Source organism: Sinohyriopsis cumingii, chromosome 6 (assembly GCF_028554795.1).
Source record: "Sinohyriopsis cumingii isolate HCF-2022 chromosome 6, ASM2855479v2, whole genome shotgun sequence".
Lineage (NCBI taxonomy): Eukaryota > Metazoa > Mollusca > Bivalvia > Unionida > Unionidae > Sinohyriopsis > Sinohyriopsis cumingii.
Window position 1 is genome coordinate 139,410,028 of NC_142966.1, and position 14,381 is coordinate 139,424,408.

At 34.4% G+C, this 14,381-nt stretch overlaps 1 protein-coding gene across 3 annotated transcripts in view; it reads right to left on the bottom strand.

The window, feature by feature from the left end:
- Window positions 1–4,159: 4,159 nt before the first annotated feature.
- The window catches only part of LOC149798110 (uncharacterized), a 75,559-nt gene continuing 65,337 nt past the window's right edge, over window positions 4,160–14,381 (bottom strand). For all 3 annotated transcript variants that reach the window (XM_089963196.1, XM_089963197.1, XM_089963198.1), the window contains exons 3-4: window positions 13,070–13,259; window positions 4,160–7,974 (exon numbers count right to left, since the gene is read on the bottom strand). In XM_089963196.1, coding sequence (XP_089819322.1) covers window positions 7,174–7,974; window positions 13,070–13,259 — 991 coding nt within the window. In that variant the 3' untranslated portion in view covers window positions 4,160–7,173. The remainder of the gene's footprint in view (window positions 7,975–13,069; window positions 13,260–14,381) is intronic.

Consider the following 14,381-nt stretch of genomic DNA (forward strand, 5'->3'; position numbering starts at 1 on the left):
GTTTGCGTTTCATTTTTCATTTAGTACTATTTTAATGCCTTACCGAATTAATGAGAAGGGAATCAATGTGATTGAGACAGTTGGATTATTATTGTCAGTTTGTCTTAACATACATTAAGTTCATATTGCAGATATTTCATTAGACTGGCTGATGGTAGTTGTTTAAGGGTAACTAGTCATGAAATGGCAGTTTTCAGATACAACAATTCAGGGTAACTAGTCATGAAATGGAAGTTTTCAGATACATCCATGTAGGGTAACTAGTCATGGCAGTTTTCAGATACAACCATGCAGGGTAACTAGTCATGGCAGTTTTCAGATACAGCCATGCAGGGTAACTAGTCATGGCAGTTTTCAGATACAACCATGCTGGGTAACTAGTCATGGCAGTTTTCAGATACAACCATGTAGGGTAACTAGTCATGGCAGTTTTCAGATACAACCATGCCGGGTAACTAGTCATGGCAGTTTTCAGATACAATCATGTAGGGTAACTAAGCATGGCAATTTTCAGATACATTAAAGTTTTTACATAACTTTGGTAAGATCTGAACTTTACATTGACTTGTGTACAGATCAGCTTATGAGTCTCACTTGTTCAAAGTTGTACAGATTAACTTGCAAGTCAAACCCACTCCATTGTTTACAGATCGGCTTGCAAGTGTTATCTGCAGATGTTTGATCCAATACATATCAGGGACTTTGAGATGTTTGATCCAATACATTACTTATCTCGTATGAATGAACCATCACTTTATTATCTCATATGGATGAACAATCATTTTATCTCATACAAATGAACTATGAACATCATATGAATGAACCATCACTTTATCTCATTTGAATGAACCATCACTTTTATCTCATACAAATAAACAATCACTATTATCTATGAATGAATCATCACTATCTTATAAGAATGAACCATCATTTTATCTCATATGAATGCACCATCACTTTCACATGAATCAACTATCACTTTACTTCATACGAATGAACCATCACTTTATCTCGTATAAATGAATCATCACTTTATCTCATAAGAATGAAACTGGCTTTTAGCAGTATATCAAACTATCCTCTGATCCATCTAGTCCTTTAAATGTGATAATATGTTTAACATTCTAGAATGGATATTGTTACTGGCTTCACCCACAAACCCTTTATCACCATGCACTCAATCTTGGTACCTCCAGAAAACCAATCTCCTTTGAACAAGAAGTGCTCAGTTATCTATGAACTCCAGTGTGATAATTGTGCAAAATACTACATTGGGGAACCATTAGAAGTCTTGAAACAAGAGTTAAAGAGCAGTTACATACCAACAGAAAATCCTTGACAGCAGATGGTGAACATTGCAAAGAATCAGCACATAATATGTCTTGGGATAACATCAGAGTACTTGTTAGAGGGAACAATACCCCAAGGAGGAAAGTAAGAGATGCTATTGAAATCATGGAGAGGGAGCCAGTGTTGTACTGTGATTCTGGAATTGGAACTTCCACCATCGTAGAGAAGGATTTTGTTACATGGTCAACATTTAGTTGATCACATGACACCAATCCAGAAGACATTCCTCTTATGAAGGCCTTGTGATAAGATCGCAAGCTAAGGAGTCATAACCTACAAAGGAAAGGTATCTATTCTCAGTTTTATGTTTAACATTCCAAATGTTAAAAGCACAATCTACCCATAAAATATGGTTAAAGTATTCTGTACTGATGGCTGCCTAGTAAAACTGGTATTAAGTATAATGAAAAGGAAGACAAAGCAGCCAAAGCTGCCCTGCTATCACCCTTTTCTGAATGGAATATTCCATATGCTGACTTTAAATACATAAATTACCATGTCCTATATAATTAACATTATGTATGTGCAATGAAAACTCCACCAACCAATGCATATCTCCTGAAGGGTGAATCTTGTCCAGATATATAACTTGTCAGAGTCCACTGACAACAGAATACATTCTTGTCAAGATGTATCACTTGTCAGGGTCCATTGAAAATAGAATACATTCTTGTCAAGATGTATAACTTGTCAGAGTCCATTGACAATAGAATGCATTATGGCCAAGATGTATAACTTGTTCAAGTCCACTGACAATAGAATACATTCTTGTCAAGATGTATAACTTGTCAGGGTCGATTGACAGTAGAATACATTCTTGTCCAAATGTATCAGTAGAGAGTAGATGCTGTTGTTGTTGTAGGGTCTAACGCGATTTTTCAACACAAGATAGGCTATACATGGCAACCAGTATAACTGGTGGAGGAAGAACCCTGGAAAACCCCGGCAAGAACCACCGACCTATGAGAAGCTACTGGCAGGATTTCTCACATACCCACGTTAGCTGAGCCTGAGACTTGAACCCACACAGACAGAGGCGAGATGGCAGTTATCCAGAACGGTGAGCGCTTTAGACCACTTGGCAACTCGGGGCCCCAGAGAGTAGATGCATGTTTTAAATGAATGCAAATGAATATAAATTTAGACCTGTATTTTAAGGATTTTATATTTTTTTGCCTTTAGCTTTTTATACCTTTAAAAGAATTTTTACATTTACCTTCATATACCTTTTAAAGAACATCTTTACCATTTATCTTATTTGGCTACATGTTTACATTTATGTGGAAGGGTTTCTCTTCCTAAAGATTTTTCAATTTACACTTTTATTTCTGAAACTCAACTTTTTATCAGCAGTAACATTAATGGCAAAGCATTATGCATATAAGATTTACTTCAGTGGAATATAGATGTGTTGCAATAGTTCAAAGCCATCAAGTCTGAGCAGGCAACTAGTCTGAAAAATGTACGTATGATCACAAGAGTATGAAAAGCAAGCCACTTTCTCCCTTTAACTACATTACTACTTAATACCTGCTCAACAATTACAAGAATATTCCAGCCTTAAATTAGAAAAGTTTATCTACATCTCCAATGAATGTTTTAGAAAACATGTTTCTTTCATTCCTAAGCATTTATTGACCGTTTCATTCATAGCACCTGCCACTGACACTGACATACCATTTCAGTCATAGCACCTGCCACTGACATACCATTTCAGTCATAGCACCTGCCACTGACATGCAGCTCAGTATACACATTTTTGCTACAATATGTATAGCATCCTGACATGGTCAGCTAGAAAATTTGATTTTCATATATGCAAATCTACAAGCGATCATATTCAATATTTAGTGAATATTGTAACTTTCTAAGTTTAAAATTATAAGATTCTTGCCCACTTGAATATTGAGCAGTGAGACCCAGATTATTATGGCAATAAATAGATTCCACTCAATATTGAAATTCAGAATCAAGAATCACTGCCACTGCATTGAAGTCTAATTGGACTATTTAGGCTGGTTTTCTTCTTTTTGTTTATTAAACAGTATTTTATGATTACTGATAAAATCTTGAGATAAATTTAATCATCAAAAAATAATCTGAAAGCATGTTTTTTTCTAATTCTACCTGTAATGATAGCAAATGCTATTTGCATTATGGAGGAATGTCAGATGTCTTCTTATTTTTGATTGGCTGTTCAGGAGTTATCTAATACAGTTCGGCACATGCTGTGATGTCATGGAAGCTTACAGAAAGCCTGTTGTACTAGCATGGATATTCCCACCAGCTGGCGCTGTTAGTTGATTATGTAAATGATGGTTGCTAAGTACCAGAGGCATCAAAAAATATTTGTACACATATGGGAGGGACATAAAAATGCTTACATTGAATAAAGTAGAAGTGAAGTAACTTGCTTGCATTGAAATGAGGTAGGGGCATCTGAATGTGCTTGTATGCGGGAAAGGGTTAAATAGATTGGACCCTATGCTATTTTAGAAAGCTAATGTTTGTTTGTGTACAATGCATAGTCAAAATGACATAGAGGATCTTTATAACATTTTATTCTGCCTACTACAAAGTGGTAGGTACTGTAACATACCAATTTTGAACAAAGTAGATCTACTCAGTCAAACAATCTGATTTGGGGATTTTGATACTTAGCTTTTTTGACTGTGAGTTTCATGAGACAAGAACTGTCCGATGATCCTTGCAAAATTAAGAATGTTACAGTCACTATCACAGAGGTTGAAATGTTTACTTTAACATGACATACTTCCCTACTGTCAAGGGAATAAATAAAGGAAAACAATTTTTTATTTTCAAACTTTAATTCCTGATTGTTAAATAGCAATTCATCCAAATAAATTATCACAGAACAGACTCCAAATATATGATTAATTATATCGGCAGTAAAGGATTCTAATAATTTTCAACAAGTTCACAACAATGCAATTTAATCTAGACCTACAAGAAATACACATCATACATATTTCATGGACAGTTTTTTTCTTGATTTAAAATAAAGAAATCAAAAGTGTTACTCACACTTCATGATCAGAGCTGTAACATGTTTAAAATATATACATAGAGTCGGGTATTGACATCCATGCTGTATGATGATACATATCACAGTAATTGTCTTCAATACACATTGCTACAGTACTGAATACATGTAAATAAACTCTAAAATATTACATGGCTTGCATTGTGGCATAAATCTATGCTGAATTCCTGGATTGAACTGAAAAGAAGCTTTTTCTTTTCTTTCTATTCTTTATGAGCTTACTGAACACTGTCCAGAAATGTGGAAAAGATATTAACTTTTTATTATGCACCTTAAGTGTAGTTAAATTAATACTAAATCTATGGACCACTCTGGTGGTCTAAGTGGTTAGAGCATCCGCCTGGGATGCGGAAGGTCACAGGTTCAAACCCCAGCTGGGTCATACCAAAGACTTATTTTAAAAAAATGGTATTTTGCAGTTGTCTCACTTGCTTGATGCTCAGCATTATGAGGTTAGTGTTAGGACAGGTCAGCCTGGTGTAAGTATGACTGGGTAGGGCATGATGTTACTTGTCTGCAGCATGATGCCTCGGTGCTAGACATCACTATAAACTGCCACACTGCAGACACTGTAGTGATATGACCGACAAAGTGTTGAAGCTACGTTAAAAATCCAAATCACACACACTAAATCTATAAGTTACCTATACACTTGTGTACAAGTCCAACTGCAAATAAAATAGACCATAGGCTGCCATCACTTAATGCACTGGCATGTCAGGGTCTGTGGTGTTTGTTCTACTAATTACTGCATAGACCCAGATCTGCCAGCTATTATGCAACTGCAGATCTGGGTCTATGAAGTTTGCAGTTGGACTTGACTTGTAAATGAGTGTATACGATAAGCATAAAAATGCATACAGTTCCCTGATGGACAAAAACTCTACTTACTGGAACAAACCAAAATCATATATATATATACAGAATTCTTTGAAAATAACTTCAAATCTCTGGAGGATGAAGAACTGTGATCTTGTGACAGACTAAAATTCTTTATAAAGTACAAATAAAAATGAAACGGTGAAGGAGTTACTGAGGTAAAACACATAGACAGTTTTCAACATGGTTCTTCTTGTTGATTTCAGTTTATGTCTATACTCACTTATATGATGGTCCAAGTTCAAACAATACAGGCTGATCTGCTATCACATAATGCATCGACAGATCAGGGTCTATGTTTTTTCTTCTACTGATTAGTCTTAATAAACCACATAGACCCAGATCTGGTGGTGCAATATGTGATGGCATAAATGGGTTTATGCAGTTTGCAGTTGGATTCAACTTATAAGCAAGTATATACAGTACTGCAGAAAGACAACAAGAAAATGTTTATTTTTGTACTGTTTATATAACTTTGTTTATGGCTCATTTTATTGCCATTCTACAATGCCAATATGAGTATCATGAGACAGTGAAAATATAGTGATTTATCACTGTATTATTGATACAGAACCACCCCAAGTGTAAACAGATTTCATTAAGTACATGTACATTTAAGTACTATAATTTGGTTAACACATCAAAATTTTAAATGCAATTTTGACTCTCAACAGCCCAATACTGCCAATTTAATTTATAATTTATTTTGTTAAATGCAATAATTAGTTTACTTTTACTTGCCATGTACAACAGAATAATACAACTCATAAATTAAGAGATTTCTTTTAAACTTCTGCCCACACATTGGATTGTCAATAGAAATTTGGTAACTTTGTAACGGTTTGAGGTTTAAACAAAATGTTTACAAAACTGACACATTTAATCTCATATAAAATACAATTCTGACACATTTAATCTATAAAAATACAATCTGATAATTTTTCTTTTCTATCAAAAAGAGCTAAGGGTGAGTTAAACTGAAATCAATCCTGCTTTGACAACTTACTCATAATAAGAAATTTATACGATTCATACAAAAAAAAGGTTTAAAAAAATATTTTTCATATAGCATCTATTAGAATAATAAACTATTTCTCTTGTGCAAGACCTAGATTCTTAGACCTGAAATAATGTATGCAATCAGCATCAATGATTTTGTATGAAATTTTTGTATGAATTTTTTGTATGAATTTTTGTATAAAAATTTTTGTATGAATTTTTGTATAAAAAAATATGGTCAATAAGCATGTTATAAATAATTAAATTCACTTTGAAGCCTGAAATGACATATGCCAGGCAAAGTTTAGAAATATCCTTTCCTGGTAAATATACCTCTAGTACACCTAAATGCTGTAAAGTTTTGGAATTAAAATATACTGTATCTATATGTGTCAGATAGATAAAGGAGAAAACTAATCAAATATGATGTTCAGAATGGTAACTTTCAAGATAATGGAATAATTACATGTAATATTAATACATGCATGATTTACTTTGGCACTATTACAGGTGTATAACAATGTTCTAGGTATACATGTATTCTAAAATTTCTTGTTAATTCAACCTTCCTGAAAAGAAACTCTCAACACTAGCTCAGCACTAGACTGGCACTAGCCTAGCACTAGACCGGCATTAATGTAATAATGCTGTGATTTAAAAAAAAGAAACAAAATGCACATGACATGCTTGTAAGATGTTACTGATTCCAAGATTGCCCATAAAAGGATCTATTTTCGTTTGGACCATCATTGCTCTTTGCACCATCATTTAACTCTTTGGACCATCATTACTCTTTCAATACTATTAAGGAGTCTACACCTTCATTTGACGATTCATTTATAAAAAGTACATACCATAAATAGATATAATTCAGATCATATTCAATTTGCATGCTGTCCAAACTTGGCTACCACATCAGGACTGTATTTAATAAAAGGCTTTAGTTCATCTGTCATTGTGATGGGTCTTTTGTATGACCTACTCTTCTGGTGTGGCTGTCCTACTGCGCTGTCCATGTGTTTTAGACTAGCCCGAATGTGTTCAAGGTGAGGTAACTTGCTATCAAAATGATAGAGGTCAGGACTGTTTGTTGTCAGTCGATGACTGCTGTTGGAATACTGTGTTTGGGTGCGCAACAAGGGAGATAATGATGCAGGTGGCATAAATTTGCCTCCACTCACGGCCAAGACTGGATGCCGCCTTCCTTTTTTTTCTACTAGAAGTTTATGAGCAACAGATCCTCTGCAAATTTTTTCTTTATTGAATGATGTCTGTTGTTTCATTTTTTTCCCATTTCGTTCTAGTTTTGGTCTGATGCACAAACTTCCTGTAGATTCCTGCCCCTCCAACCAAACCAAGTCCTCGTGAATATTATCATCAAACTTACTTAAAATAGTGCTTTTATCCAGCAATACCATTTGCCTGGTGGAAGGTCTGGAAGAAACAGACATCTTTGTCATCTGGGATGACACACTACGATTATCTGTTGCAGGTCTCTCCATTTTCTCAGATGAAATCCCTCTTCTCCGGCCAGCTATCATTTGGGCCCTGCGCTGCCTCTCACTTGCCCCCGACAAACTTCCTATATGAGTGTCTGATAAACTTTTGGTGTCATCTGTTTTGGATACTGGATTGATTTTGATTGGCTCAAAGTAGACATTACCATGGTAACCTTGCCATGCCTGGAATTAAAAATAAACTGAACTTGATTTGTGTTTTTACAACTCATAAGCCCCTAATACAGCCAATGAAGAAAAAAAAACTAAAAGAAGTAAATAATATCCAAATTTACTATTGGCTGCAAAATTCATCTATGTCGCATAGAATATTAGTCTGGTTATCTACATATACATATCTAATGACCTAGGTCAAAGGTCAAACCATTTCTAAGCTTCCATGGTTTTCCCTAAATAAGACTAATCCAAACAATAACCACTCAAAATGACAGACACTTTTCAGTTTAAAAAAATATCTGAATACAGATCAGCGTCATCCAAACAATCTTAAAGACCTTAATGTTAGAATGCTTTCTGTCAAATTTGGTGTAATTCTGTTTAATTGCTTTTGAGAAGATTAAAAGTAAGTTTTATATTTTTAGTAATGGTGGCAATACTTGATATTGGATCAGCATTAATTTGAAAGAGTTTCATACCAGGCTACTACCTCATACTTGGTCAAATGTTGATGGTGGACTGGTATCATGTGAACAAATTTGAAAGACTTTCATGTCTGGATGATTTCCTTTAAGTTTGGTCAAAAATTGTGTTGAGCAGTGTTTGAGAAGAAGTCATGGAAATGTTTTTTTATTTTTAATAATGGAGGACACACCTGGTTACAGATTGGCATCAAATCAAACAATTTAAAGCACTTTAATGGATGAAGGACAATAAGTCAATGTTGTTGTATGGGTAGGTGAGCTGATAATTTTTTTTTAAATATTGCTAAGTGAATTGCAAATATAATAATCTACCTAATGCATATGAATAAACATTCAAAATTTCCAAAGTTTTAGGTCCAAAAAAGTGGCAAATTCTATTTCAAACTTATTTTGAAAAATCACTAAAACACCTAAAAATCTAATCAGGACATCATCATCATCATCATCTTTCCAATCACAAACAATTAGACTCTGGTAATTGTATAATTATCCAATGTAATTATTCCATATTTTTAATCATATACATTCCTTGTCACTAATGCCATTATAAATCTTTCTAAAAATGAATTTCTTGGCTTTTGTGGTGGAACCATGGAAGCTCTGTGGATTAATGCTGGGCTCATAACTAGGAGGGTACAAGTTCAAACCCTGTTGACTGCAGTGTTAATTAGGCAAAGTAATTTTTTAAAACTTGTCTGGGCATGCATAACTGCTAGAACAGAACATGTCACATGAATAACACGATTTTTACTCCTAACCCTCCCCCCAATAGTTTTAAAAAAAATATCATTATGTTCAGTAATCTTAGAAATAATCATGAATGAGAGACCTTTCCTGACACTATGATAGATGCCTGTAACATGTACAAACAGTAAATAATCATGCTCAATGACCTTTCATTACACTATGATAGACGCCTGTAACTTATACAAACAGTAAACAATCATGCTTAATGCCTTTTCCTGACACTATGATAGATGCCTGTAACTTATACAAACAGTAAACAATCATGCTTAATGCCTTTTCCTGACACTATGATAGATGCCTGTAACTTATACAAACAGTAAACAATCATGCTTAATGCCCTTTCCTGACACTATGACAGATGCCTGTAACCTGTACAAACAGTACATAATTATGCTTAATGCCCTTGGAAAACTGTCACCTTGGGGCACTTTATACAGCTGATGTCAAAGAGATGTTTAAAAGATAAGTCACTCTGAGATAACTACCTTTGCCCAGATTAGGCCTACTGACAATAGCTAAGGTGATATTGTGTTAAACATTTGTGGGAGAAATAATTAGACTAATATACATATAGGTAAGGAAAACAAAATGGAAAAAAACTCAGCTCGTTTCAAATTAGTAAATTTAAGAGATGTATGTTGAAAGAAAAGTTGTATTACTCTTCACTGGGGAGCCCCGAGTGGCTGAGTGGTCTAAAGCGCTCACCGTTACGGATCACTGCCATCTCACCTCTGTCTGCGTGAGTTCGAGTCTCAGGCTCGGCTAACGTGGGTACGTGAGAAAGCCTGCCAGTAGCTTCTCGTGGGTCGGTGGTTCTTCCCGGGGTTTTCCATGGTTCTTCCTCCACCAATTATACTGGCTGCCATGTATAACCTATCTTGTGATGAAAAATGGCATTAAACCCTACAACAACAACAACAACAACTCTTCATTGCTTTGAATGATAATGATCAAGCTGCCACAATTTAGTAGTAAAGTTCACAATTGTTAATACCTTTATCTAATTGTTTATCAAACAGTTTAGCTGGCAGATGAATGCACATTTTGCATGGATACCTTGCTTAATTTATGCAGTATTGATAATGCCCTGGAACTTAAGTTATGTCCAGTTACTCTAGGTGCACAGTACATTGTTTTTTGTGCTGCATGACTTGCATGAAGAAGAGTTAGCACATAAAGAGCTGACTTGTACAACTAGGCATTCTTGCTGCCTTATTCCTTGAGGCAAAAGCAATACAGGCATTTACCAATTTTTCAATCACGTAGAGATTAATAATGAGCTAACTGTGAATATACCTTCACATTTATTATATTTTTATTTCTTGCAATTTTAATACATTAATATTTTTTAAAAATTAAGTCCTTAGTTAGAGGTCATCCATTTAGTATGTACGCATGGAGGGGGTAATCCAAATGCATATGCTTGCGTATGGGCGGTCTAGTGATAATGTATGTACATATAGAAAATGGGGGGGGGATGAAACCTTGACAATAATTTGTCTAACATGTAACCTGTTCGACTGGGTTCAGTTGGTGTTTTAATTTTAGCGTACACTAGACAAACTGTTTAAAGTTACGCAGCATATTTCTTAAATGCAGCCAGACATTCAATGTTGGTAGACTGTTTTATTAAAGACATTAATATTATTAATCCTTTATGGTTTCTGCGTGGATTAAATATAGGCAGTTCTATAGAAATTGGGTGTGTGTGCATCAAGCGTATGTACACAGGTGGGTGGATTTAAAAAAGTATGCATGTGTACAGGGAGGGCGGAGGGTTCAAGCTTTATCAGATTTTTGCGTACGTATTAAAGTGATGTCCCCTTTATGACAGTTTTAGTGTTAAAGAGGTATTGTTACACATGTGATTGAATAATGTGTATCATGTAAAATACCTCTGTTATACAGATTGCAAAATAGTTTTTTAATGTATCACTAATACCTGTAGTGAGCTGAAGTAATCCATTTATAATCTTAGATTTTTACTGTATATATTTGTGATTCGAGAAAAGAATTACTATATAATTGTAACAAATGACTCACCTATTAATTATACTGATGTTATGAATTACTGTAGGGATCATTATGAACGAGTTAGTACTTAATTAAACTAAATAGTTTATTCATTGTAGGTGGCTTGCTAGCTTGGTTATTAGTGTTTATTTGCAGGTGGCTTGCTAGCTTGGTTATTAGTGTTTATTTGCAGGTGGCTTGCTAGCTTGGTTATCAGTGTTTATTCGCAAGTGGCTTGCTAGCTTGGTTATCAGTGTTTATTCACAGGTGGCTTGCTAGCTTGGTTATCAGTGTTTATTTGCAGGTGGCTTGCTAGCTTGGTTATCAGTGTTTATTCGCAAGTGGCTTGCTAGCTTGGTTATCAGTGTTTATTCACAGGTGGCTTGCTAGCTTGGTTATCAGTGTTTATTTGCAAGTGGCTTGCTAGCTTGGTTATCAGTGTTTATTTGCAAGTGGCTTGCTAGCTTGGTTATTAGTGTTTATTTGCAAGTGGCTTGCTAGCTTGGTTATCAGTGTTTATTTGCAAGTGGCTTGCTAGCTTGGTTATCAGTGTTTATTTGCAAGTGGCTTGCTAGCTTGGTTATCAGAGTACCGGGATGCTGCTTTTGTAAACCCAGACAGCCTATCTGTTGTACTAAGCTATGTTGTACTGGACAAGCAAGAAAGAAGTATCAAGCAAAGAATGTATTCCACTGTGTAATGGACTTTGAAGACAGAAAGTTGATATATTTTTTTATATTTAATGTATGCATGGTGTGATTATGTAAATATGCACAAGTAATCATGTGTGTATGTGTTGATGACATATGACCATGCTAAGTCTTGCAACTTAAATTTCTCTTTGAAAATGTATTAAATGCTTCAAAGAAAACATGTTTTATTTTATGTTTTATTCAAATTTGAATTTCCAGTCATTTTTCTCAAGGCTTATATGAGTAGATAATGTATTCCCAATTGTATCTTTCTCGGGGAGGGGGGACATAATGCATGCAGTGACCCCCTTTGATACCTCAAAAATCCCCCAACAGTGAGTGTCAGGGAAGTAGGGAGGTATGGGCATGAAATAATTTTCATGTGTTCATGTGCCACAAAAAAACAAAATCAAAAACAAGCAAATTCCAAGAATAGCTATACCATGCTTTTTGTTAGCATCACCAATGTCAAGCTGCCGTTACTAATCTAATTAGGGGTTATCATGAAGAAACAAAAGATACTCGATAAACAATTACACAGAAGACTGACAGTCAAATTTAGCTCATCGCCATAAGGCTACATACAAAATCAGGGTAAAATCCAGCATTAATCATAGGAGTTACTGTACTAAAACAAAAGTGGGTAGGTCTGGCATCCCAGATTGATAATTATAATGAATTCGTCTAAATGAAGACATTCAGTATCTCATTAATATCTATATCCTTACCATAAAAAATCAAGACAGCTATTGTGCAGAATAAAAAAGGGATGGGTCTGAAAATCATGGGTTACGACTCTACCCAACAATTATTCAGAATGCAGACCATCAAAGTGCAAAAAGGTTTTATTAAAATCCAACTGTAAACCAAATCTGGCTCACATTTACTATTAGTAATTAAGGAAGTTATAATGAGCCAAAATGAAGATGGTTGGGCTAGACAATCTGGGGATAAAATTCTGCTACAAGACGTAGAATTATGAGAATGGAATTCATGCAGCATCTCATCAGTATCCCACAGCAAAACCAAATTTGCTTGAAATCTGATATTAATTCAGGAAGGTATCATACAGATGATGAAGTGGGACGGACAGACAAACAGGACCAGATTAATGTACCCCCTTTTCTATGTAAAACAGGGAACAAAAAGCACTTATTTACATGGTACCTTTAGAGGCTCCATAGGGATGGGTCTATTCTGGTTAATGTAGAAGTACTTGGGCACCTGTACCCCAAATGATGACTCCTTCAGAGGCGAATCTAATCCCTGGCCGATACTCGTACAGCGTGCAGTCAGGAGGGTCATTGCTTGGTGAAACATTGCCTCCTTTGTTTCAGCAGCCAAGCGGGAGGCATTCCTGAAAAACAAGGAAGAAATTTTGTTTTATTTGTAAAAGCATCCTAACATTTTCTTTTTCATAGTTCCAGCCAATCTGGCAAAGCAGAACATATACTTTCATAACATTTTGTGATTCTGCCTTAGCTTGAACATGTAAATCATTCAACATTATTTTAGAAAGGTAAATGTGATGACAGATAAATGATAAATGGATACATGATCAAAAAGATAATAATAATAATAATAATTTTTTAAAAGCATTGATAATAAGCCACATGTATATATAGACATAATAAACATACAGTTCTGAAAATCATCATTTTTCCTTTCTTTGTCTTCTTCCTCTGATGATGATCATTATTTTTATCATCATCATTTTATGAAAATTATAATTTCTCCTTTCTTTGTCTTCTTCCTCTAATTTATATTATTATTATTATTATTTTATGAAAATCGTCATTTCTCCTTTCTTCATCTTTTTCTTATTGTTATTATTATTTTTATTATTATTATTATTATTATTATTATTGCTATGATATTGCAAACTGCTGTGTTTATTACTGATACACAAATCAACAAAGTTGAAATCAAATGTATACTATAACCTTTTAATCTAAGTCATCACAAGTTATCATCATGAAGGAATTGTTACACCTTTGATACCAACACATTTACAAACCTGTGATACCAACAATTTTAATGTAACTTTGTTGTAATCTGAGGATACTTTTTGTGAAATTAATGCCAAGTACCAACTAAGTTAATGAACAAAGATTATTTCACATAAAAGTGATTTTTTTTATCCTTCAACAGTTTATACATGCATGCTGACACTGTCATTGAATGATAAAACATAACGACTTACGACTGTTTTCATGCCATTTTTTATGCAAGTGTGTCGTCTGAAAAATTTATTACTATTACATACAAATTCTGACAGTAATTATGTCAGTATAAATTGTTGCTACATATATGTCAAACATCGCCATAAATATTTTGGAAAACTGATGAATCTGGATAGAATGTTTCTCAGTTACATTGTTTTAAAAATCCCAATCCCCTGTGACATATAAATAATCTTTACACTAAATGAAAAAGTGAATATGTCCATGTACTGATTTATATATATAAATTGTTAACT